Source organism: Leucoraja erinacea, chromosome 7 (assembly GCF_028641065.1).
Source record: "Leucoraja erinacea ecotype New England chromosome 7, Leri_hhj_1, whole genome shotgun sequence".
NCBI lineage: Eukaryota > Metazoa > Chordata > Chondrichthyes > Rajiformes > Rajidae > Leucoraja > Leucoraja erinaceus.
Window position 1 is genome coordinate 42,689,447 of NC_073383.1, and position 25,388 is coordinate 42,714,834.

General features: G+C 41.6%; 1 protein-coding gene across 1 annotated transcript in view; it reads right to left on the minus strand.

Moving 5' to 3' along the window:
• LOC129699142 (uncharacterized) overlaps nt 1-25,388 on the minus strand; it is a 285,806-nt gene that overhangs the window by 231,509 nt on the left and 28,909 nt on the right. Inside the window, exons 5-7 of the mRNA XM_055638811.1 lie at nt 8,884-9,003; nt 6,321-6,413; nt 1,079-1,210 (exon numbers count right to left, since the gene is read on the minus strand). Coding sequence (XP_055494786.1) covers nt 1,079-1,210; nt 6,321-6,413; nt 8,884-9,003 — 345 coding nt within the window. The remainder of the gene's footprint in view (nt 1-1,078; nt 1,211-6,320; nt 6,414-8,883; nt 9,004-25,388) is intronic.

Genomic DNA, 25,388 nt, shown 5'->3' on the forward strand with positions numbered 1-25,388 from the left:
GGACCAATTAAAGTTTATGGAAGGACTTGTGGGGTAAACCAGAGAGGTGAGAGTTACAATAATCAATACGAGAGGTGACCAGGGCGTGGATGAGAGTAGCAGTGCTGTGAGGTGTGAGTGATGGACGGAGACGGTGGATAGTGCGTAGGTGGAAGTAAGCAGACCGAGTGAGATTATTGATGTGTTTTTCAAAAGAAAGTGTGCTATCAAGGATGACACCCAGATTCTTGACCCGAGGGGAAGGAGGGACTATGGAATTGTCAATGGTGAGTGAGAAATTGGGACATTTAGATAGGGTGGATTTGGAGCCAACAAGGAGAATTTCAGTTTTGTCACTGTTGAGTTTGAGGAAGTTGTGGACAAACCAGGTTTTAATTTCCACCAAGCAGTCAGACAGGGAAGAGGGAGGAAGCATGGAAGTGGGTTTGGTGGACAGATAGAGCTGGGTGTCATCCACGTAGCAGTGAAATTGAATGTTGTATTTCCTGAAAATAAAACCAAGGGGAAGTAAATAAATAATAAAAAAGGAGAGGCCCTAGGACTGAGCCTGGGAGAACACTACTGGTGACTGGGGAGGGTTGTGATTGGACATTTTAAAAAAAAATGATGATTCAATTTAATTGTCATTGTCAGTGTACAGTACAGAGACAACGAAATGCATTTTAGCATCTCCCTTGAAAGGGAGACACAGGGCGTCGCGGTGTGCCCGCGCCTGCCGCCGTTGTACAAACTGAGTGCAGCCGGAGTTGTATGATGCGAACCAGGTGAGTGATGTGTTGATGATACCAATGGAGGCTAGACTGTCAAGGAGGATGTTGTGAGAGATGGAGTCGAAGGTAGCAGTCAAATCCAAGTACACTCTTGACATTCCAACTGCTATGCTCAATACTCTGACTAATGAAGGCCAATTTACTGAAAGCCTTCTTAAACACCTTATCTACCTGTGTTGTATGGCAAAACATTAAATAGTAAACATCCAGAGCATGCCAGTCTGAGTCTCACAAGTTTTGATAAATGTAGCTCACTGAATCCTCTAACATTCATGAATAGATCCGGATTTTGTTAGTTGTGTTATTACCTGAAATCCCGGGAATCCTAAAGTGTAGGGAAATTCGTCACTTAATTCACTATCGCTCCCGATACTTATTTCTGATGATTCTGAAGATTTTCTGAAAGTACTATCCACACCAGAACGTCTCCTTGGAAATGACTGCATTGGACAATAGGAAAGTTATGTTTTAAGCAACCCAGCATATTCTCTTTTACTGTTTCCCATTACACAATGGCTGCCTTTAATTGGTATCACAGTCATTCAAAATCTGGTCCCATGTAAAACATGGACAGAATGCAAGATAACCATGATACCAGAATCATTAGATGCTATGTGGTATTTCATCTCTTCCACACTGCCCAGCTGTTCAACACTTTCTAAAGTGATCATGCTCCAGACACGTCATTGGCGATTCCAATACCCTTGATGATCTAAAGTTAGCCCGGAGGTCTATAACAAATGGGGTACCAGAGGACTTGTACACAATTGTACGTTATGTATACATTTTTGTACAAATTAATTGAATTATGGGCTGATTTTGCAATTTTATCCAAATGATGAGTTTCTACGTTCACCATTTGTTCTTGTATTTAAAACCGATAAAATTCAAAATAACGTTTTAAATAATAAAACAAAATAATGTTTTACATGCAAGTACTGCAGAAAGGTGTTACTCGGTGATGAAAGCCATTTCTCGATTCAGGGACAAGGTATCTAACGTTTTTGTGGATCAGTTGGAGAGTCACTGAGAAAATGCCACATTGACCAATTCATGAAACATCCTGAGAAGATGATGTCCTGGGATTGGTTCAGCTATTACAGTGTTGGTCCACTGCACTTACTTGATTTAATGGTGAGATTGCTGCAATATCCCGATGTATTGCAGAGAGGAGTGGTGCTGGAGATGGCAAAGACGTTTGCGGATAGTTCCAGAATGTTTCAGTAAGACCTTGCATTGTTCCACACATCAAAGATGGTGACCCAATCTTTCCAGCAGAAGGGGTTGTATGTCTTGGATTGGCCTAGGAACTCACCTGACCTGAATCCACTTAAGTATTTGTGGGCAATTATCAAGGGGAATTTGTGGGCAATTATGAAAGGAAAGGGCTGTACCGTAAGACATAAGCTCATCAAGGCCATAATTCAGCTGTGGTAGTAAGATGAAAAAAATCTTCAGAAGCTGTTACAATGTGGCAGATTCCATGCCAAATCATGTCAAAGATTTCATAAAGAACTGTGGAAGACATATAATGAACTAAAGACATAAAGGTGCAATGATAATGTGGTAGCCCTACGATATGTACATTAACGTGTGAGATCCAAGTGTATGCTTGATTCAATAATTTGTACAATTGTGTATTAATGATTTGGATGTAATTGTAGGTGCATGGTTAGTATGTTTGCAGATGACACTAAAATTGGTGGTTTACTGGACAGTGAAGAAGGATATCTAGATTACAACAAGATCTGGATCAACTGGGTCAATGCGCAGAGCGGTGGCGGGTGGAGTATAATTCAGATCAATGTGAGGAGTTGCATTTTGGTAGGATAAACCAGGGTAGACCTTAAGGAGGAAGTGGTGGAGGCATTTTTGCCCCCTCAATTGGCTTTAGTTGTAAATGGGCCCTAGTGTGTAGGATAGTGTTAACATATGGGGATTGCTGGTCGGTGCGGACTCAGTGGGCCAAAGGGCGTTTTTTTGCGGTGTATCTCTAAAGTAAATGCGACTAAATATGCTATCTCTTATAACTCATCGACTGCTCTCTCAGGTCTGTATTTGAGACAGTGGGGTTGGTTTTCTAATCATCATTGTGCTTCTCAGCCATGGCGACTTGGCTGGGAGTGGCTCTCCATCTCCTCCCTCCTTCTCGCTCACCTTCCCAGTGCTACACCGAAAGTGGCCAAAAATGGAGGAGCAGCGAGCCCGGACATGGCTTTTACATCTTTGAAGTCATAAGCAGTGGTTACGCAGTGTGTGGGGGCCCTCACACATGAGAGGGCAACGCTGGATCTAGTATTGGGAAATTGGGAAGGGCAAGTTAATGAAGTGTGTGTGGAGGAGCCTTTTGGGACAAGTGACCACAGTTCGATTAGGTTTAAGATAGTTATGGATTTGGACGGAGAGGGTCCACGTGTTAAAATGCTCAACTGGGGTAAGGCCAACTTGACAGGAGCAGGTTATTTGAAGGGAAAGGAACATTGGCCAAGTGGGATGTTTTTAAGTGTTCTGAAGAGAGCTCAGGATGTGTACGTCCTCTTTAGAGTGAAAAGCAAAGCAGGCAAACGTAAGGAAGCTTGGCTGACGAGGGATATAGAGGCATTGGTTAAGAATAAAAAGGATGCATGGTACAGATATAGACAGCTGGGATCAAGTGCATCCCTGGAGGTGTTTCGGGAACTAAGGAGCAAACTAAACAAGGAGATCAGAAGGGCAAAGAGGGGCCAGGAGATAGCTCTGGCATAAATTACAATCACAAAAGATCTAATAAAGAGGGAAAGGGGTAACTGGAGAGAGAGTGGGATCTCTCAGGAATTAAAAGCAGTCACCTCTGTGTGGGACCACAGGGGATGGGCAAGGTCCTCAGTGTTACCGTCGAGGAAGTACTAAAGGTACTGTTGTGTTTGAAGATAGACAAATCTCCGGGGGCCTGATCAGATATACCCGAGGACATTGCGGCGCAACTAGGGAGGAAATTGCAGGGGCCCTAGTTGAAATTTATGAGTTGTTCTTAAATACAAGAGAGGCCAGAGGATTGAAGGGTGGCAAATGTTGTGCCTCTTTTCAAGAATGGCTGCAGGGAAAATGCTGGGAACTATAGGCCATTGAGCTTAACATCTGTAGTTGGTAAGTTACTGGAGAGTATTCTGAGGGATAGGATATACAGGCATTTGGACGGGCAAGGGCTGATTAGGGACAGGCAGCATGGTTTTGTACGTGGGAGGTCGTGTCTCATAAATATAGAAATTAGCAGGAGTAGGCCATTCAATATGATCATGGCTGATCATCCAACTCAGTATCCCGTACCTGCCTTCTCTCCATACCCTCTGATCCCCTTAGCCACAAGGGCCACTGATTGATTTTTGAAGTTGTGAGTAAAAAGGTTGATGAGGGCAGAGCTGTAGATGTTGTGTACATGGATTTTAGTAAGGCGTTCGACAAGGTGCCGCATGGTAGGATGCTCTGGAAGGTTAGATCTCATGGGATCCAAGGAGAGGTAACTCAATGAATAGCAAATTGGCTCTATGGAAGGAAGCAGGTGTCTTAATTTGTCTTAATTGACAAACCAGAATTGTTTGTTAGAATATGGTCTCCATTTATTGAATTTTTGAAAAAGTAAATTGGTTTAACACAAAATCCGGGTTGAAACCTGAGTTTGGGACTGGATGAAATGTTATACTCAACATTTCCCGGATCTATCTCCATAATCTTGTTATTGGTAGTTTCCTTCTGCGTCTCCTTTTTTTCTTCTTCTTCTCTCCCTATTACTTTCTCTCATCTTTTTCTCCCTTTATCTTTATTCTTTAAAAAAAAAACTGAAGCTATGTAAGAAATCTGTAATTAAACTGTCGCTTATTATTATTTGTATACATGCTTCTAATAAAAATATATATTTTTTAAAAGGAAGCAGGGGTGATGGTGGAAGGTTGCTTCCCAGAATGGAGGCCTGTGACTAGTGGTGTGCCACAGGGTTCGGTGCTGGGCCCGTTTTTGTCACCTACATCAATGATTTGGATGAGAACATACAGGGCAAGATTCGCAAGTTTGTTGATGATACAAAAGTAGGTGGTTTTGCAGATAGTGAAGATGGTTGTGAATGATTGCAGCAGGATCTGGATCGATTGGCCAGGTGGGCAGAGGAATGGTTGATGGAATCTAATATATAGAAGTGTGAGGTGTTGCATTTTGGGTTGTCGAACAAGGGCAGGACCTATACAGTAAATGGTAGGCCTCTGGGTAGTGCTGTAGAGCAGAGGGATCAAGGAGTACAAGTGCATGGTTCCATAAAGGTCGAGTCACAGGTAGATAAGGTGGTCAAAAAGGCTTTTTGGCACTTTGGCCTTCATCAGTCAGAGTATTCCGTGTAGAAGTTGGGGGGGTCATTGTTGAGATAAGACATTGGTGATACCGTATTTAGAATATTGTGTTCAGTTCTGGGCACCATGTTATAGGAAAGATATTGTCAAGCTCGAAAGGGTTCAGAAGAGATTTACGAGGATGTTGCCAGGACTAGAGGGTGTGAGCTATAGGGATTTGTTGAGTGGGCTGGGTCTCTATTCCATGGAGTGTAGGAGGATGAGGGGAGATCTTATAGAGGTATACAAAATCATGAGAGGAATAGGTCGGGTAATGCACAGAGTCTTTTACCCAGAGTAGGGAAATCAGGGACCAGAAGACACAGGTGCAAGGTGAAGGGGAAAAGATTTAATAGGAATCCGAGGGGTAACTTTTTCACACAGCGGGTGGTGGGTGTGTGGAACAGAACAGGCTGCCAGAGGAGATAGTTGAGGATGGGACTATCCCATCGTTTAAGAAATAGTTGGACAGGTACATGGATAGGACAGGTTTGGAGGGTTATGGACTAAGCCCAGACAAGTGGGACTAGGGTGGCTGGGACATTGTTGGCCGTTGCGGGCGAGTTGGGCCAAGGGCCTGTTTCCACACTGTATTGATCTATGACTCTAAGTGGGAAGCGCTCTCCATCCTCCCATTGCTAAATTTGCTTTTGGCACTTTTATTAAACCCTCAGATCACGTCAAAATCCGCCTGCCACCTCTCTAAACCTGTTGGGTTGCAAATGGCAGTAGCGAACTGCTGCCGAGGCGTAAATTTTCACACAACTCAAATTCAGCAGTGGGTTTAGTTAGTGTGCGTTTAGTCAGTGTCTAATGTGGGGAGTGTCTGTATTTGAAAACACTTTGCAGTTTCACGGAGTGAGCACTATGTGGCTGGAGGTGATCCCTTACTCGATTATGGTCGACAATTGGCAATAACGGGCGCATTCCCCACCCCCACCCCCCCCCCCCCCCCCCCCCCCCCCCCCCCCCCCCCCCCCCCCCCCCCCTCTCACACCTCCCCACCCCCTCGTTGGTCCGTTATAATGAGCGATATTTGTACAAAATAGAAATCTGAAATATAAACGCCGGACATGTACATGAATCTCCAACTAAAATCCCAACTCCAAATTTAATGTGTTTCCCAAATCCCTCCCTGCCGGTAGTTCCCTTCACTGTTCCCCATAATGGATGCGGCTCACGACGGTCCAATTACCATAGAAGATCGTTTGGATAGCTCTCCTTCATCCCACATGCCTGACACGGTGGTCCGCAATAATTTGAAGTAATGGTCAGAAATTCCTGATTTCTGTATTGGAGAAATAGAATGAAAAGATTAATTTTAGCAATGCATAAAATGCCTTTTCTGGTACATTAACTCCTTGATTATTTTTTAACACCTTTAATTCCTGAGGTACACCTTCAGTTTGGTTCCCTGAATGCAAAGAATGTAAGAGGTTGCAGAGAGTGATGGACATTGCCTGGTCCATCATGAAGACAGTCGCTCCACCATCAAAGTGTCACCTTAAAAAGGCAACATATATTATCAAAGACCCACATCACTCTGTCCAAGCTTCCACCATTGGGAAAAAGATACAGGGCCCCAAGACTCACGACTCCAGGTTCAAAAACAGCTTTTTCCCCATCAACCATCAGGCTTTTGTAATGCACTACACTACCCTAACTAGTCAGGTTGCCTGGTATTACTAATAATCTATATAATACTAATGGTCTTCCTATTGGTTATGTTTGTGCCCATGATATGCCCACGATGTGTCTCTGTGTCAATATGGTTTTCCTATCTTCTTCCAAACTCTAGGCCACAGCCTTCCCATTTTCACATATCCGACTCACATTTTTCCCCATGGTGGCGAAAAATATCTTCCCGTCGCAATCCCACCTATAGTTATTAATCCTTGAAATTTGAAAACAAAAAATTTCTAAAAACACATCCACTTTGGAAAAAAAAATCTGATTGACGTCACAATGCCCTCGCAAGGCAGGACGGGGCACTCCGGGAGGAAGGAGCACAGCAGCGCTCGCGGTGAACGAGGAGTGGCGGCGCCCACCCGGTACCTTGTGGGGAGGGTGGTGTCACGGGTCGAGTCCGGGGACTGGGCCTGGGCTGGAGCTGAGCCTGGTGCTGGAGCTGGAGTGGGGCTTGGGATGGGGCCGAGCCTGGGGCTTGGGATGGGGCCATGACCGGGGCTGAGAAAGAAGACATCATTGGACCCAAGGACGAGCCTGTGTCCGGGGTCAGGGACGAGCACGGATATGAAGTCAGGGCCTGGACTGGAGCCCACGCGGCGGCCGAGCTGAAGTCTACAGCCAGGGCCGGACCGAGTACAAGAACCAGTCCAGGTTCCAGGCCCTGGCGCTGCTCTAGGACCTGGGTATGTGCTGGGGAAGGGAATGGGAGTGAGGGGAGGATGATGAGGGAAATGAGGAGGAGGGAGATGGGGTAGGGAGTGGGGTGGAGAGGGGAAAGATCCTGCGGAGGTGAGGAGGGAGTATGGGGGGGATTGATGGAGAGGAAGGAGTAGGGAGGGTAGTAGCCACGTCTCCACTCTAAGTGGATGGGAAGCACCCCATTGTACCACCCTCCCTCAACCCCCCTCCCCCTCTCTCTCTCTACCCCCCTCCCCTCCCTCTCACTAACTGCCCCATCCTATACCTCTCTACCCCCTCCCCCTACCTCTCTACCCCTTCCCCCTATAGGAATTGAAGAGGGTGAAGATGGCTGGGCATGAGTGGTGCAAGATTGTGATGGGGGAACGGGTTGCATTGGGGGAATGGGTGAGAGGTGGAATCTTGCATTGGGGGAGCAGAACTAAAGTGTCTGCACTTGGTCTAGTTTACTATATTATTGTTTATTGTATATTTATTTGATGTGCTGTTGTTACTTTAATCCTGGTGTATATGACAATTGAACATTCTTGATTCTTTTGATTTCCAAAGTTTGTGTTTTGTTTAGTCTAGAGATAAAGCATGGAAACAGGTCCTTCAGCCTGACCGAGTTCACACTGACCAACTATCACTCCCTATACTCTAGGAACAATTTATAGAAGCCAATTAACCTACAAGCCTGCACGTCTTTGGAATGTGGGAGGAAACCGGAGCAATGCGGTCACAGGGAGAATGTGCAGACAGCATCCGCAGTCAGGATCAGATCTGGATCCTTGGTGCTATAAGGCAGCAACTCTACCGCTGCGCCACTATGCTGCCCTATAATGAATGGGGTGTTCCTATTGCCCAGCCTTTTTGATTTTGCCATGTAAATGTCATCCAGAAAGGTATCCCTTTCTTAAATTGAGGAATGGCATTCAGTCGTCTTCTCGTTGAGCTCTTTTTTCTGACCTGAGACTCGTGTAAACAGGCAGTCCTGGCTGTTTGTTTCATTTCGGCTAATGCTGGCACAGAGCAGTTACAATAGGGATGAAACACAACAGGAAATGTGCACATGATTGGAGGTGATCAATCTGCCCAGGCCATTTGCTAATTAACTTTAGATACACACACACATAGCTGGATGATCTGAGGTATTGGAGCTCGAGATGCAAAGTTAATCAAGTGTCAGCAAAACGAGTAAACAGACAATCCAGATAAATTTGTGAAAGGTGGAAGCCATCTTCTTTGGTTCCTGCCACAAGTGCTCTGTACACACAGAATCACTTCACTATTGTCCCACTGTTAAAATGTTCAATTACTCGGGTAATTTGACTACAAATTGCATCTCTGTCAACATCTCGATGTTTGGAAATCTGTACAAAACATATTACCTCAAACTTTCGTAAATCCCTGGGGATTTCAATGCTTTCTTCCAGATCTGTATCACTTTCTGGCTCTACAAAAGTTGATCTTGAAGTTGATTCATTGAGAAGATTTTCCATTATATATTGCTGTATGAATAAAAAAGTTTATTGTTTAAGTGTTTAGGTTTGTTACTCCACATCTCCTGAGATCAAAATATTTTTGCTTTTTAAAATAAAAAATACATGTCTTCCGGTGGCGTCATGGAGTATTAAGGCGCGGCATTGAGCTTCTCCCCCGTAAAAAATTGTAAAAAGCCATTTTAAAGTCAGCACCGATTTCAAAAAAACTCACCGGAGTCGCCTGGTGTTGTGTAAGGGTGATATCATCAGAAGGTGACGTGAAAATCGGGGAGATTAATGGTAAAATCGGGAGTTTAAATGAGCAGAGATAATCGTTCAAGGGCGCCAGAGAAAAACACTATCAGTCTTCAGCTCCAGAAAGTATTGGATACTCTGCAAATGATAGAAGAACGTTCAGAAGAAGAAGAATCTTACAGCCAAGGGTCTCTGCTTGAAATGGCAACAAAAGGAGACAAGAAGGGAAGAAGAAGGAGGCAAATGCTTTTAGATATGACTGCTACAATCAACATTACACTGGAGAAGATGCAAAGTATGGAGTTTCATATGGAGAGTAACAAGCAGAGTATGGAGACTGGCATGGAGAGAACTTCTCAAAAAATTGATAATACTTGCAGTGAGTTAAAAGAACTGAAAAAGCAGTATAAGGAATTTGATAAGAGATTAAAATCAGAGTGTGTCAGAATTGAAAATGATTACAACAAGAAATTTAAAGGTGTGAAGGATGATATCGGAAAGCTGGATGAGATAATGGAAGAGATGGAGAATGAGATAAAAGAGATTGTCTCGGAAATAAAGAGTTTGAAACAATCATAGAAAACTGAAGAGGAAAATCTTGGAAGAATGACTGATAAATGTCTGGACCTGGAAGCAAGAGCTCGAAGACATAACCTGAGGATTCTCGGAGTAGAGGAAGGATGAGAGGGACATGAATCTCAAGCATGTACTTTCGTTACTGATTTACTCAAAGATGTCTTTGAACTGTCGGAAGAACCAAGAATAGACGTCGCTCACCGAGTTGGGTATGTTGCAAGAGGAACAAATTATTCAAGACAGATAATTGTGAAATTTCGTGACATCTCTTCAGTGGAATTTATATTGAAAAAAATCACTCATGGGAAGAAGCTGACATACCGTGGGGATAATGTGCGAATATTTTGCGATAACTCTCCCGAGGTAGTCGAGAAAATGAGATCGTTTACACCGGCAAGACACACTTTGAGGGATGTCTCGGGAGTAAGATATGGAATTTACTTTCCCCGAAAAATGAAGGTATCTTATAACGGCGTTGAATGCTCATTTGCAGATCCCGGAAAAGCTTTAAAGTATGCAGAGGACATCGTTAAGAAAACACCGGGGCAAGCTGCCGACAAGGAAGAAGATTGAACTTTTTACAGAGTTTTGAACTGATTAAAATGGCCAAACTACCCAGACAATTAAAAAGCTTATCTCGCTGGAATGTGTTATTCAGAGAGCTTGGTTATATTCAACCTTGGATGAAAAGCTCAAAGTTTAACCCTTTGGCACCTGCTTGTACGGTAGTTAACCCTTTGGTACCTGCTTGTATGATTGGTATGCTTCTATGGTAGTTATAGAATGGGATATGATGTAAGAATCCTGGGTGGATATATGTGGGAAAGTTTAGATTAGATTAAGATTGGATAAGTTGGAAGGACATATATACTTATATAATCATGTAAATGTTGCGTTCTATATTTGTTTTTTTTTTACTCCTTGTGTCTCTTCCTGATAATTTTTTTTTTTAATTTTTTCTCTCGGCTTTCACTGACGCTGGTTTGATAAACTCATATAAGAAAAGACAAAATATGAAACGGTATGTAACTTTTTATGAGGCTTCACCAAGGGGGAGGAGCTCAAATGTATAACAACATCACGTAGGTCTATACATTTTTTGCCATCATTGATGGCTATTCGTCTTTAAGGTATCTTTCCTTAGATACCTTAATAGCACCATTTTTTTTAAGCACAATCACGATTTTTATCTGTTTATTATTTTTGAAAGTAATTGTATATCACATTTTTTCTTTATTTTTCTAAGGCACTTTACAAGAAGGAGATGCAATATAAATCTAATAACCCGGCATGACCACCCAACTACTAAAATTCTGAGGTATTTGGTTGCACCATATGATTCAGGAATATTACCTTGATTTACAATGCAAGACGATAGACAAATAAAGAATGGAGGAATTACATTTTGTAGTTGGAATATAAGGGGTGCCAACGAGCCAATTAAGAGGGGTTAAATTTTTGCCCAACTAAAATCGTTGAAAAGCGACATAATGTTTTTGCAGGAAACACACGTGAAACAGCAAACACAAATGAGATTAAAGGCGAATTGGATAGGCCAGACATACTACTACTCATTTACTTCTAAATCTAGGGGTACGTCTATTCTTATTAGAAAAGGTATTCCCTTTAAATTAAAGAATACTATATCAGATAAAGAGGGAAGGTGTATTATAGTTTCGGGAGAAATTTATGCAACCCCACTAACTTTGATAAATATTTATGCTCCGAATTTTGACAACCCCCAATTTTTTGATAAAATTATAGACATAATATCAGAGTTTAATTACCAAAATGTGTTTTAGATTCATATCTAGATAAATCAGCAAAACAAAGGAAGAGTAATTTAAAATCTAAGACTAGCGAACTTCTAAATACATATATAAAAAATACTAATATAATAGATGTATGGAGATCTGCTAATCCAGTTGGAAGGGAATACTCGTTTTACTCTTTGGTACATAAAACTTATTCAAGAATTGATTATTTTTTAGTGGATATGAAATTAATGCCATATACAAACAACCCAACATACCACATTAGTAGTATCTCAGATCACTCTCTGTTGACATTTTCAGTAAAATTTGAGGGAATGCCGGGTAAAACATTTTGTTGGAGGTTTAATACACATATTTTAAATGACATGCAAGGCTATCAATATTTAAAACAACAAATGAAACTTTTTTTCGATACAAATGATATACCAGGTACTTTGCCTTCTTTATTATGGGAAACTTTTTAAGGCATTTATGAGAGGAATTATAATTTCATATCAAAGTTTTCAAAATAAAAAGAATAAGACAGAACAATTGTTGTTAGAACAAGAAATCAGGGAGTTAGAGTTAGATAATGCTAAAGACTCCACGATAGATAAACACAATAAGATAATATTACTGACATTTAAACTTAATCAAATTTTATCGGCAAGAGTAATAAGACTATTCCAAATTACAAAACAGGAACATTTTGAGTTTGGTGACAAACCACATAAGCTTTTAGCTCGTTAATTGAAAAAACAAGAAAAGGAAAATACTATAACCAAAATTAAATCAGAGAAAGGTGAATTACTAAGACAACCTAAAGATATTAATAATAGATTTGCTCAATTTTACCAAAACTTATATACATCTAACATTAATCTTCCAATACTGGACCTTTTGGAACAAGTGGAACTAGGAGCTCAAATTACAATCAAAGAAATAGGTGAAACAATAAAATCGCTGAAAAATGGTAAGACACAGGGACCAGATGGTTTTAATAATGAATTTTATTTAAAAAAATCATGAGATAACGACCCCTTATTTATTTAATTTATACTCCCATGCTTTTAAAGAAAACAAACTACCTGAAACACTAACAGAATCAACTATTACGCTTATTCCAAAAAAAGATAAAGATTTAGAAGATCCGGGCTCATACAGAGTTATATCACTTTTAAATACAGATCAGAAAATTTTAGCAAAGATTTTAGCAAAAAGATTAAGCAAATATATTAGTAAATTGATAAACCATGATCAAACGGGGTTTATACCGAAAAGATACTCATTTAATAATCTGAGACGTCTGTTTAATATAATGTACTTGCATAACGTAGAGGAAGAAGATATATCAATTATTTCTTTGGATGCAGAGAAAGCATTTGATCAGGTAGAGTGGCAATACTTATATAAAGTACTATAAAAATTTAATATGGGAGAGAATTTTATAACATGGGTAAAATTATTATATGATAAACCGATGGCAAGAATTTTAACTAATAACATGTTATCTAAAAAATTTCAACTATCAAGGGGTAATAGGCAGGGATGTGCATTATGACCCCTGCTATTTGCCTTTACGATAGAACCCCTGGCTGAACGTATAAGAATTCATCCGAATATTCAGGGCTATAATACCAGGGACTCAAAGAATAAAATCTCATCATATGCAGACGATATACTTTTATATATTACAAAGTCACAAACGAGCATGCCAAATTTATTAAATTTAATAGAGGAATTTGGGTCTTTTTCTGGATATAGAATAAACTGGAATAAAAGTGAAATCATGACATTAAAACCTCAAGAACCTACACACTTATTGAAGTTCCCCTTTAAAATCGCATCAGAAACATTTAAATATTTGAGTATTCAGTTTACTAGAAAATATAAAGCATTATTCAACGCTAATTTCATACCTTTATTAAATAAACTTAATGCGCTGATTAAATTTTGGAAAACACGTCCCTTATCATTATTAGGTAGAATAAATGCAATAAAAATGATCTTCCTACCACAATTACTATACCTATTTCAGTCTATATATACCAAAATATTTAAAAAAAAAAATTAGACTCTAATATTACTAATTATATTTGGAACTATAGATCACATAGAATCACAAAAAAATCACTTATGTAAACCAAAAGAGGTCAGGGGACTTTCACTCCCGAATTTTATGTATTATTACTGGGCAGTGCATATTAAGAATATGATTTGTTGATTGGATAGTTCTACCCAACAGACAGAATGGATAAAAATGGAGAAGGAGGACTGCCATCCTTGTAATATAGGAACGATCCTCTTCTCCCCCAAAAAAATGAATAACACAATATATAAGAAGAAATCAATTATATATGGTACAATAAGAATTTGGAAACAAATAAAATTATCTTTAAAATTAAGAAATCTACCATTGCTAATGCCAATAGCGAATAACCCTTTATTTAAACCATCTCTTATTGATAAGACATATAACCAATGGGAAAGTCTCAGAATTAGAAGGATCGGGGATATGTACGAAATGGGAAACCTACTATCATTCCAACAATTACAATTAAAATTTAAATTGAAAAACAACCAATATTTTAAATATCTTCAGATTTGCGATTTCATGAAAAAATATATACAAGGATATCAAAAAATAACCTCTGAAGTATTGGAAGAAGCAATGAATATTGAAGCTGACTCACAAGAATTAATATCATATTTATATAATAGTATTCTAAATATAGACCTACCATCGACAGAGGTACTTAGAGATGAGTGGGAACGGGAACTAATGATAAAAATCATGAAGGTTACATGGGAAAAATACTTGATATATATACACAAATGTTCAATTAATGTAAGACATAATCTAATTCAATTTAAAACTGTACATAGATTATATTATTCAAAAACAAGATTGAACAAATTTTATCCAAATATATCCACCACTTGTGATAAATGTCTAGCCCAAAATGCAACTATAACACACTCCTTAGTTTCCTGCATAAAACTTTATAGATTTTGGAATGATATTTTTGAAATATTTACAAAATTATTCAAGACAAGAATGGAACCTAATACTGAAATGATTATATTTGGCGTAATGGAAGATGGGAATAAATTGAACACATCTCAAAATCTATTCTTTAACTATGGTTTAATAATAGCAAAAAAATTAATACTTAAATTTTGGAAGGGTACATCAATACCAACGCTTAAAATGTGGATTGCAAGTGTAGATGATATGTGCATGTACCTTTAACATAGTGACCTCACCACTACTAACCACTCCCCATATCACAAGTATAATTACAACCTCCCCACCCACTGATCTCTCTCTAGTTCCCGTGACAGACCACGTACAGCTAGTGCAGTAATGTATGTTACAGTATGAATAAAGTGAAGTAAAGACACAGTGTGTTGATGACACCTCTTTACAGCAAGTATGTTGGACACCGCTCATCTTGAGGAAATGCAATTCCTCCTAATGGATAAATCAGACCAATTCATAACGAGTTGGTCTCCATTCGTCGTTTTTTTGGAATCATATGGTGCAACACAATTGTAAAAAATAACTGTTTCAGGACTGGACGAGGGTTGGTCAAGATTATAAATAATGTGCTCCTGTTTTTATTTTATTTTATTTTTTCTATTTACTCTTTCTCAAGTTTCTTCATTTACTCGTTTTCTTCCTTCACACACTATATATTTCACATCTTTCTATCCTTTACTACCTAACTTCTTTTTCTTATTCTAATCTTTTTTCAATATAACAAAAAAAAAAAGAAGTTGTACATAAAATGTATTATGAAAATATATATTAGGCACTTTGGTGCCATATGATTGTGCTTACTTCTAATAAAATAAAAAATAAAATAAATAAGTAAATAAATAATTAAACTACTGACCCATTTGATTTCACGACTAAGCAAAATAGCAAGGGGCTCACTTTTTACTGGGCATTGAATCGTAAAAATGAATCCATGCCCCATTATAAATACTTTTATTGAATTTTTTCATTTATGTTTATTGGATTCAATAACACATATCAAAAACATTTCCGTCCTTAACTACAAATGTACATAAAAACATATGAAATAGAATCAGGAGTAAACCTCCCCAGATTTCATCCCTATTCTGACATTGAACAAGATCATGACTGACTTCACTGTAGCCTCAACTCCACAATCTAAGGTATTCTTTGGCCCCTTTGATGAGCAAGAGTCTATTTACCTCTATCTTAAAACAAATATTTAATATTCTGCTTCCATTGCCAACGGTTTTTGCCCTTAAAAAAGAAACGAAGATCACTTGAACTCTCACTTAAATGAGCTATCCTTTATTTCTAAACAGTGGTCATCCTAGTTCTAGATCTTCCACCAAGAACAGATGTCTCCAAGCTATGGCCCACGGGCCACATCCGGCTCGCCACGAGATTTTATCCGGCCCACAGCAAGCTCAGCGCATGTGTCAGGCGTCAAATCAATTTGAGTTGGAGAGCGCGGCGGCCTGGAGCTGCTCTTAGTGTTGTTACTGGGTAGGTCCCTCGAATTGTCAGAGCCGAGACATCACAGGTCCGTTGTGAAGAAGGGTGTAATTGGGATGTAATTGGTGGTGTTCAGCGGCGGGTAATAATGTGCAATCGTTCCTATCTGTAGGTATGTTACAAAACTTACCTTCAGCGGCGATGCAGTTCTGCCACTGGCCGTGTGCGCGACTTTGGCGCCTTTGAGAGGGGGGCGGGTTTAAAATGCCGTTTTCTCCAGCCTGATGAAGTCGATCTTTGTCATGCTGTTTAGCTGCTATATAACCATATAACAATTACAGCACGGAAACAGGCCATCTCGGCCCTACAAGTCCGTGCCGAACAACTTTTTTCCCTTAGTCCCACCTGCCTGCACTCATACCAAAACCCTCCATTCCCTTCTCATCCATATGCCTATCCAATTTATTTTTAAATGATACCAACGAACCTGCCTCCACCACTTCCACTGTAAGCTCATTCCACCCGCTACCACTCTCTGAGTAAAGACGTTCCCCCTCATGTTACCCCTAAACTTCTGTCCCTTAATTCTCAAATCATGTCCCCTTGTTTGAATCTTCCCTACTCTCAGTGGGAAAAGCTTATCCACGTCAACTCTGTCTAATCCTCTCATCATTTTAAAGACCTCTATCAAGTCCCCCCCCTTAACCTTCTGCGCTCCAAAGAATAAAGCCCTAACTTGTTCAACCTTTCTCTGTAACTTAGTTGTTGAAACCCAGGCAACATTCTAGTAAATCTCCTCTGTACTCTCTCTATTTTGTTGACATCCTTCCTATAATTGGGCAACCAAAATTGTACACCATACTCCAGATTTAGTCTCACCAATGCCTTGTACAATTTAATGGATTTAATTTAATTTAACATTACATCCCAGCTTCTATACTCAATGCCCTGATTTATAAAGGCTAGCATACCAAAAGCTTTCTTTACCACCCTATCTATATGAGATTCCACCTTCAAGGAACTATGCACGGTTATTCCCAGATCCCTCTGTTCAACTGTATTCTTCAATTCCCTACCATTTACCATGAACGTCCTATTTTGATTTGTCCTGCCAAGGTGTAGCACCTCACATTTATCAGCATTAAACTCCATCTGCCATCTTTCAGCCCATTTTTCCAAATGGCGTAAATCACTGTAGACTTTGGAAATCCTCTTCATTATCCACAACACCCCCTATCTTGGTATCATCTGCATACTTACTAATCCAATTTACCACCCCTTCATCCAGGTCATTGATGTACATGACAAACAACAAAGGACCCAACACAGATCCCTGAGGCACCCCACTAGTCACCTGCCTCCAACCCGACAAACAACCATCCACCATTACCCTCTGGCTTCTCCCATTCAGCCACTGTTGAAGCCATCGTGTTACTCCTGCATTTATACCCAACAGTTTAACCTTCTTAACCAACCTTCCATGAGGAACCTTGTCAAAGGCCTTACTAAGTCCATATAGACAACATCCACTGCTTTACCCTCGTCAATTTCCCTAGTAACCTCTTCAAAAAATTCAAGAAGATTAGTTAAACATGACGTTCCAGGCACAAATCTTTGCTGACAGTTCCTAATCAGACCCTGTTTATCCAGATGCTTATATATATTATCTCTAAGTATCTTTTCCATTAATTTGCCCACCACTGAAGTCAAACTAACAGGCCTATAATTGCCAGGTTTACTCTTAGAACCCTTTTTAAACAATGGAACAACAAGCGCAGTACGCCAATCCTCGGGGACTATTCCCATTTCTAATGACATTTGAAATATTTCTGTCATAGCCCCGGCTATTTCTATACTAACTTCCCTCAATGTCCTAGGGAATATCCTGTCAGGACCTGGAAACTTATCCACTTTTATATTTTTCAAAAGTGTCAGTACTTCTTTTACCTTGAAACTCATAGTATCCATAGCTACTCGTAACTAGTAGTTTCCCTTACCTCACATAACTCAATATCCTTCTCCTTGGTGAATACCGAAGAAAAGAAATTGTTCAATATCTCCCCCATCTCTTTTGGCTCTGCAGATAGCTGTCCACTCTGTCTCAAGACAGCTGCTGAAGAATAATCGATCCGACTTCCATTTTATGAAGTTTTTTAAAAACATCGTTGGATAATTTAATAGCAGGAGTAAAATAAAAAGCGACTTCTAAAGCCATCAATGCTGACAACGGGGCAGATCTCACGTACGGGACAAAGCAAGGTACGCTGTTTATTTTTACATATAAACATGCTTCTTAGGATGCCTTTAATCAAAATTTCACATTGCGAAAAGGTGATTTATGCCCCATACGAACCGGCAGTGTTTTTCCTGCCGATATGGGGTTTAAATTCACCGCAAATGTAACGTTCCAATTGATCGCGTTCCACAAAATCCCACTCGCAAGATGATTAAAATGCCCATTAATTTACGGGAATTAAACACTAAATTCCTTCCTTGGCCTATAAATTCATGACAATGAGATTTAAAAACATGTTATATGGTGAATGCTTGTGTGAATGTTATTTGGACACTTAGGCTATTTTAAAATGTTAAAAATTATAGATGTTTAGATCTAGTAATTGAATTTTGTAATTAGCTACAATTAGGTAACTAACTAATTATATGCTTTAAATTATCTGGCGCTGTTTTTAAAAAACTTCATAAAACGGATGTCGGTGCGATTTTTCTTCAGCAGCTAAACAGCCTGACAAGGATCGATTTCAACAGGCTGGAGAAAAGGGCATTTTAAACCCGCCCCCCTCTCAAAGGCGCCAAAGTCGCGCACACGACCAGTGGCAGAACTGCAGCGCCGCTGAAGGTAAGTTTTGTAACATACCTACCAGTAGGGTGTTATTCCAGCATTTGTGCTACCTTCGATTAAAATCAGCATTTGCAGTTCTTTCCTACATATATCAGTCCGGACCGCTTTGGTCTTTAGACTACAGCCTTTAGACTTTAGAGGTGCAGCGCCCCCAGCCCCCCGATTCCGCGGCCCAAGTCTCTCACTCTCGAGTTATAAAACTCAAATTTCTTTATTTTTTCTTACGGCCCGCAAAAATGTGTCAAATATATAATGTGGCCCTCATGCTGAAACGTTTGGAGGCCCCTGACGTCACTCACTCATCTGAGCTTTAGCTGGCAGGGTGAAGGCAAACCCACTCCTACTCGACAAACTAATGAGTCATCGGAACAAATTCTACATATCATGGCTGATCTATCTTTCCCTGTCAACCCCATTCTCCCACCTTCTCCCCATAACTTATGACACCCTTACTAATGAGGAATCTGTCAGTCCCCACCATAAAACAACCAAAGTGTGTGACTTGGCCTTCTGAAATCGATCTTTGTCAGCTGTTTAGCCGTCTGAGACAATTAATTCCACAAATTCACTACCATCTGACTGAAGAAAATCCTTCTCATCTCCTTTCTAAAGATATGTCCTTTTATTCTGAGGCTATGCTCTCTGGTCTTTGACTCTGCCACTAGTTAACATTAGTTAACATAACATTTGTTTTGGATAGGGACACATGGGTCCACTACTGGGGTAAAGTCAACTTTGAGCATATGAGAGAAGGTCTCGCTCAAGCTGACTGGAGCAGCTTACTTGAGGGGAAAGGAACATCGGCTGTGGGATGTTTTTATAAGTGTGCTGACTAAAGCACACTTCTCTGTGGAGTGAAGGGCAAAGCATGCAAAGGTAAGGAAGCTTGGCTGATGAAGAAAATTGAGGCATTGGTTAAAAACAAGGATGCATGGGACAGGTATAGGCAGCTGGGATCTAGTGCATCCCTGGAGGAGTTTCGGTAACTAAGGTGTAAACCAAAAAACAAGATCAGAAGGGCAAAAATGGGCCAGGAGATAGCTCTGCTGGGTAGTATTAAGGACAATCCCAAAAGATTTTATAGATAGAAACATAGAAACATAGAAAATAGGTGCAGGAATAGGCCATTCGGCCCTTTGAGCCTGCACCGCTCAGTATCCTGTACCTGCCTTCTCTCCATACCCCCTGATCCCTGTAGCCACAAGGGCCACATCTAACTCCCTCTTAAATATAGCCAATGAACTGGCCTCAACTACCTTCTGTGGCAGAGAATTCCAGAGATTCACCACTCTCTGTGTGAAAAATGTTTTCCTCATCTCGGTCCTAAAAGATTTCCCCCTTATCCTTAAACTGTGACCCCTTGTTCTGGACTTCCCCAACATCTTCCTGCATCTAGCCTGTCCAACCGCTTAAGAATTTTGTAAGTTTCTATAAGAACCCCCTCAATCGTCTAAATTCTAGCGAGTAGAAACCGAGTCTATCCAGTCTTTCTTCATATGAAAATCCTGATATCCCAGGAATCAGTCTGGTGAACCTTCTCTGTACTCCCTCTATGGCAAGAATGTCTTTCCTCAGATTAGGAGACCAAAACTGTACGCAATACTCCAGGTGTGGTCTCACCAAGACCCTGTACAACTGCAGTAGAACCTCCCTGCTCCTATACTCAAATCCTTTTGCTATGAATGCTAACATACTATTTGCCTTCTTCACTGCCTGCTGCACCTGCATACCTACTTTTAATGACTGGTGTACCATGCCACCCAGGTCTCGCTGCATCTCCCCCTTTCCTAATCGGCCACCATTCAGATAATAATCTACTTTCCTGTTTTTGCGACCAAAGTGGATAACCTCACATTTATCCACATTATACTGCATCTGCCATGCATTTGCCCACTCACCCAGCCTATCCAAGTCACCTTGCAGCCTCCTAGCATCCTCCTCACAGCTAACACTGCCCCCCGGCTTCGTGTCATCCGCAAACTTGGAGATGTTGCATTCAATTCCCTCGTCCAAATCATTGATATATATCGTAAACAGCTGGGGTCCCAGAACTGAGCCTTGCGGTACCCCACTAGTCACTGCCTGCCATTGTGAAAAGGACCCGTTTACTCCTACTCTTTGCTTCCTGTCTGCCAACCAGTTCTCTATCCACATCAATACTGAACCCCCAATACTGTGTGCTTTAAATTTGTATACTAATCTCTTATGTGGGACCTTGTCGAAAGCCTTCTGAAAGTCCAGATATAACACATCCACTGGTTCTCCCTTATCCACTCTACTAGTTACATCCTCGAAAAATTCTTTAAGATTCATCAGATATGATTTAGCCTTCATAAATCCATGCTGACTTTGTTCAATGATTTCACCACTTTCCAAATGTGCTGCTATCCCATCTTTAATAACTGATTCTTGCAGTTTCCCCACTACCGACGTTAGACTAACAGGTCTGTAATTCCCCGTTTTCTCTCTCCCTCCCTTTTTAAAAAGTGATGTTACATTAGCTACCCTCCAATCCTCAGGAACTACTCCAGAATCTAAAGAGTTTTGAAAAATTATCACTAATGCATCCACTATTTCTGGGGCTACTTCCTTAAGTATTCTGGGATGCAGCCTATCTGGCCCTGGGGATTTATCGGCCTTTAATCCATTCAATTACCTAACACCACTTCCCGGCTGACCTGGATTTCACTCAGTTCCTCCATCTCATTTGACCCCCGGTCCCCTTCTATTTCCGGCAGATTATTTATGTCTTCCTTAGTGAAAACAGAACCAAAATTAGTTATTCAATTGGTCTGTCATGTCCTTGTTCCCCATTTCTGACTGCACGGGACCTATATTTGTTTTAACTAATCTTTTTCTCTTCACATATCTATAAAAGCTTTTGCAGTCAGTTTTTATGTTCCCTGCCAGTTTTCTTTCATAATTTATTTTCCCTTTCCTAATTAAGCCCTTTGTCCTCCTCTGCTGGTCTCTGAATTTCTCCCAGTCCTCTGGTAGGCTGCTTTTTCTGGCTAATTTGTATGCTTCATCTTTTGTTTTGACACTATCCCTGATTTCCCTTGTTATCCACGGATGCACTACCTTTCCTGATTTATTTTTTTGACAAACTGGGATGTACAATTGTTGTAGTTCATCCATGCAGTCTTTAAATGCCTTCCATTGCATATCCGCCGTCAACCCATTAAGAATCACTCGCCAGTCTATCTTGGCCAATTCACGTCTCATACCCTCAAAGTTACCTTTCTTTAAGTTAACTAGATACATAACTAGAGAGAGAGTGGAACCTCAAGAATCAAAGTGGTAATTTCTGTGTGGAGCCACAGGAGATGAGCAAGGTCCTCAATGAGTATTTCTCCTTTGTAGTTACCGAGGAGAAAGGCAGTAGGATGGAGGAACTTGGGACAGTCAATGGAAGTGTCTTGTGAGTAGTCAGTGTTACCGTTGATGAAGTACTGAAGGTACAAACTAGAGAGGAAATAGTGGGAGCCCTGGTTGAAATTTATGAGTTGTCCTTAAATACAGCAGAGGTGCTGGAATACTGGAGGGTGGCAAATGGTGTGCCTCTTTTCAAGTAGGGCTGCAGGGAAAATGCTGGGAACTATAGGCTGGTGAGCTTAACATCCGTAGTTGGAAAGTTACTAGAGATAAGGTCCTGCATGGGATACTGGTGACTAAAATTAGAGCACATGGTATTGGGGGTGGGGTGTTGACATGGATAGAAAATTGGTTGGCAGACAGGAAGCAAAGGAGTGAACGGGTCCTTTTCAGAATGGCAGGCAATAGTGAGTGGAGTGCCGCAAGGCTCGGTGTTGGAGCCGCAACTGTTTACCATATATATTAATTATTTGAAAGAGGGAATTAAGAGCAACACTAGCAAGTTTGCGGATGACACAAAGGAAAGGAAAGGAGTCGACTAGAACGAGGTAGTGCTTTCCGCACCTTCTATCTGCCCAGAGAATTCACATCGACTGTTATCACTGCAGTCTATGTACCCCAGGACGCTAATGCCAGGCTAGCAATGGAAGAGCTGCAAGCTGCTATCAGCAAACAACTAACTGCTCACCCAGAGGGGGCATTTATTGTTGCGGGTGATTTCAACCACTCCGACCTTAAAACTGTACTCCCCAGGTTCCATCAGCATGTTTCCTGCCCAACCAGAGGAAACAGTATTCTGGACTTAGTATATACCAACATTACTGAAGCCTACAAAGCCCTCCCCCTCCCCCACCTTGGTCAGTCTGACCACCTCTCTCTGTTCCTGCTCCCCAAATACACACCTCTGATCAGACGGGTGAAACCTACCGTGAGGACAGTGAAGGTTTGGCCTGAGGGGGCTGTCTCTGTTTTACAGGAGCAGTTTCAGCAGACAGACTGGAGTTTGTTTGCTACCCAGTCCACCTTCAACTCCCAAGTGGACATCAACTCATACACCTCAACAGTTTTGGACTATATAAAATTCTGCATTGATAACATCACTACCCACAAAGAGATAAAGACCTTCCCTAACCAGAAGCCGTGGATGAGCAGGGAGGTCAGACTCCTACTGAAGGCTCGCGATGCCGCTTTCAGATCTGGCAATGCTGAGGGATACAGCTCATCCAGGGCCAATCTGAAGAAGGGAATTAGGAATCCTAAACTCAATCACAAACGGCAGATTGAGGAGCATTTCCAAAACAACTCCGACCCCAGGCGCATGTGGCAAGGAATCAAATCCATTGCCGATTACCAGAAAGTTAACACCCCCCCCCCCTCCAGACAACGCCTCCCTTCCTGACGAGCTAAACCATTTCTATGCTCGCTTTGACCGGGACAACAAAACTCCAGCCACCAAAGTTGCTCCACCCCCGAATGAACAACCCCTCAGTCTCTCCACCTCTGCTGTACAAGATGCACTGAGTAAGGTGAATGAGCACAAAGCTGCCGGCCCCGATGGCATCCCCGGGCGGGTGCTCAGGGCATGTGCTGAACAACTATCCCTAGTCTTCACTGACATTTTTCAATCTGTCACTGGCCCAGGGTGTTGTCCCCACTTGCCTCAAGACATCAACCATCGTGCCAGTGCCCAAACAATCAGCTACAGGGAGTCTCAATGATTTCCGCCCAGTGGCACTCACCCCTGTCATTGCAAAGTGCTTTGAGCGGCTGATCTTGGCTCACCTCAAAGCTAGCCTCCCCACCAGACTGGACCCCCATCAGTTTGCCTACCGGACCAACAGGTCTACAGAGGACGCCATATCTGCGGCCCTACACTCTGCCCTGACCCACCTGGCCAACAACAACTGCTACATCAGGCTGCTGTTCATTGATTTCAGCTCTGCCTTTAACACTGTCATTCCCGCCAGCTTGATCACCAAACTCAGCGGACTTGGCATCTCCACCTCCCTCTGCAACTGGACACTGGATTTCCTCACCAACAGACCACAGTCTGTTAGGGTCAACAACCTCACCTCCTCCACTATAACACTGAACACCGGCGTGCCACAGGGCTGTGTGCTCAGCCCTCTCCTCTACTCCCTCTTCACCCATGACTGCATCCCTAAGAATGGATCCAACGCCATCATTAAATTTGCCGACGACACCACGGTGGTAGGACTGATCAGTGACAACGACGAGTCAGCCTACAGCGATGAGGTCCAGCACCTGACAACCTGGTGTGCCAACAATAACCTCGTCCTCAACTCCAAGAAGACGAAGGAAATTATTGTCGATTTCAGGAAGATCAGAGGGGGCAGACATACCCCCATCCATATAAACAGGACTGAGGTGGAGTGCGTCTCCAACTACAAATTCCTCGGGGTACACATCTGGGAGGATCTGTCCTGGTCCCTCAACACCTCCAAGCTGATCAAAAAGGCGCAGCAGCGCCTTTACTTCCTGAGGAGACTCAAGAAAGCTCACCTGTCCCCCCCAGATCCTGACCAACTTTTACCGCTGTACCATCGAAAGCATCCTGACCACCTGCTTCACGGTATGGTACAGCAGTTGCACCATAGCGGACAGGAAGGCACTACAACGGGTGGTGAAAACCGCGCAGTACATCATCGGTGCCCCGCTCCCTGCCAGGGATGCCCTACACCGAAAACGGTGTCTGAGACGTGTCTGAGTGGGGATGCAAGAGTTACCTGAAGTTATAGAAATTAATATTAATTGATTGTTGTAAGCTACCCAAGTGAAATATGAGATGCTGTTCCTCCAATTTGCATTTGGCCGCACACTGACAATGGAGGAGGTCAGTGTGGGAATATTAAGGGGAATTAAAGTATTTGGCAACTTGGAGATCAGGTCAGTCCAGGCAGACTGAGCGAAGGTGTTCAATGAAACGATCACACAGTTTACGTTTTGTCTCGCCAATGTATAAAAGTCCACACCTTGAACGGATACAGTAGATGAGGTTGGAGGAGGTGCAAGTCAACATCTACCTAATCTGAAAGGACCGTTGGGGTCCCTGAACAGAGTTGCGGAAAGAAGTGTAGAGATAGGTGTTGCATTT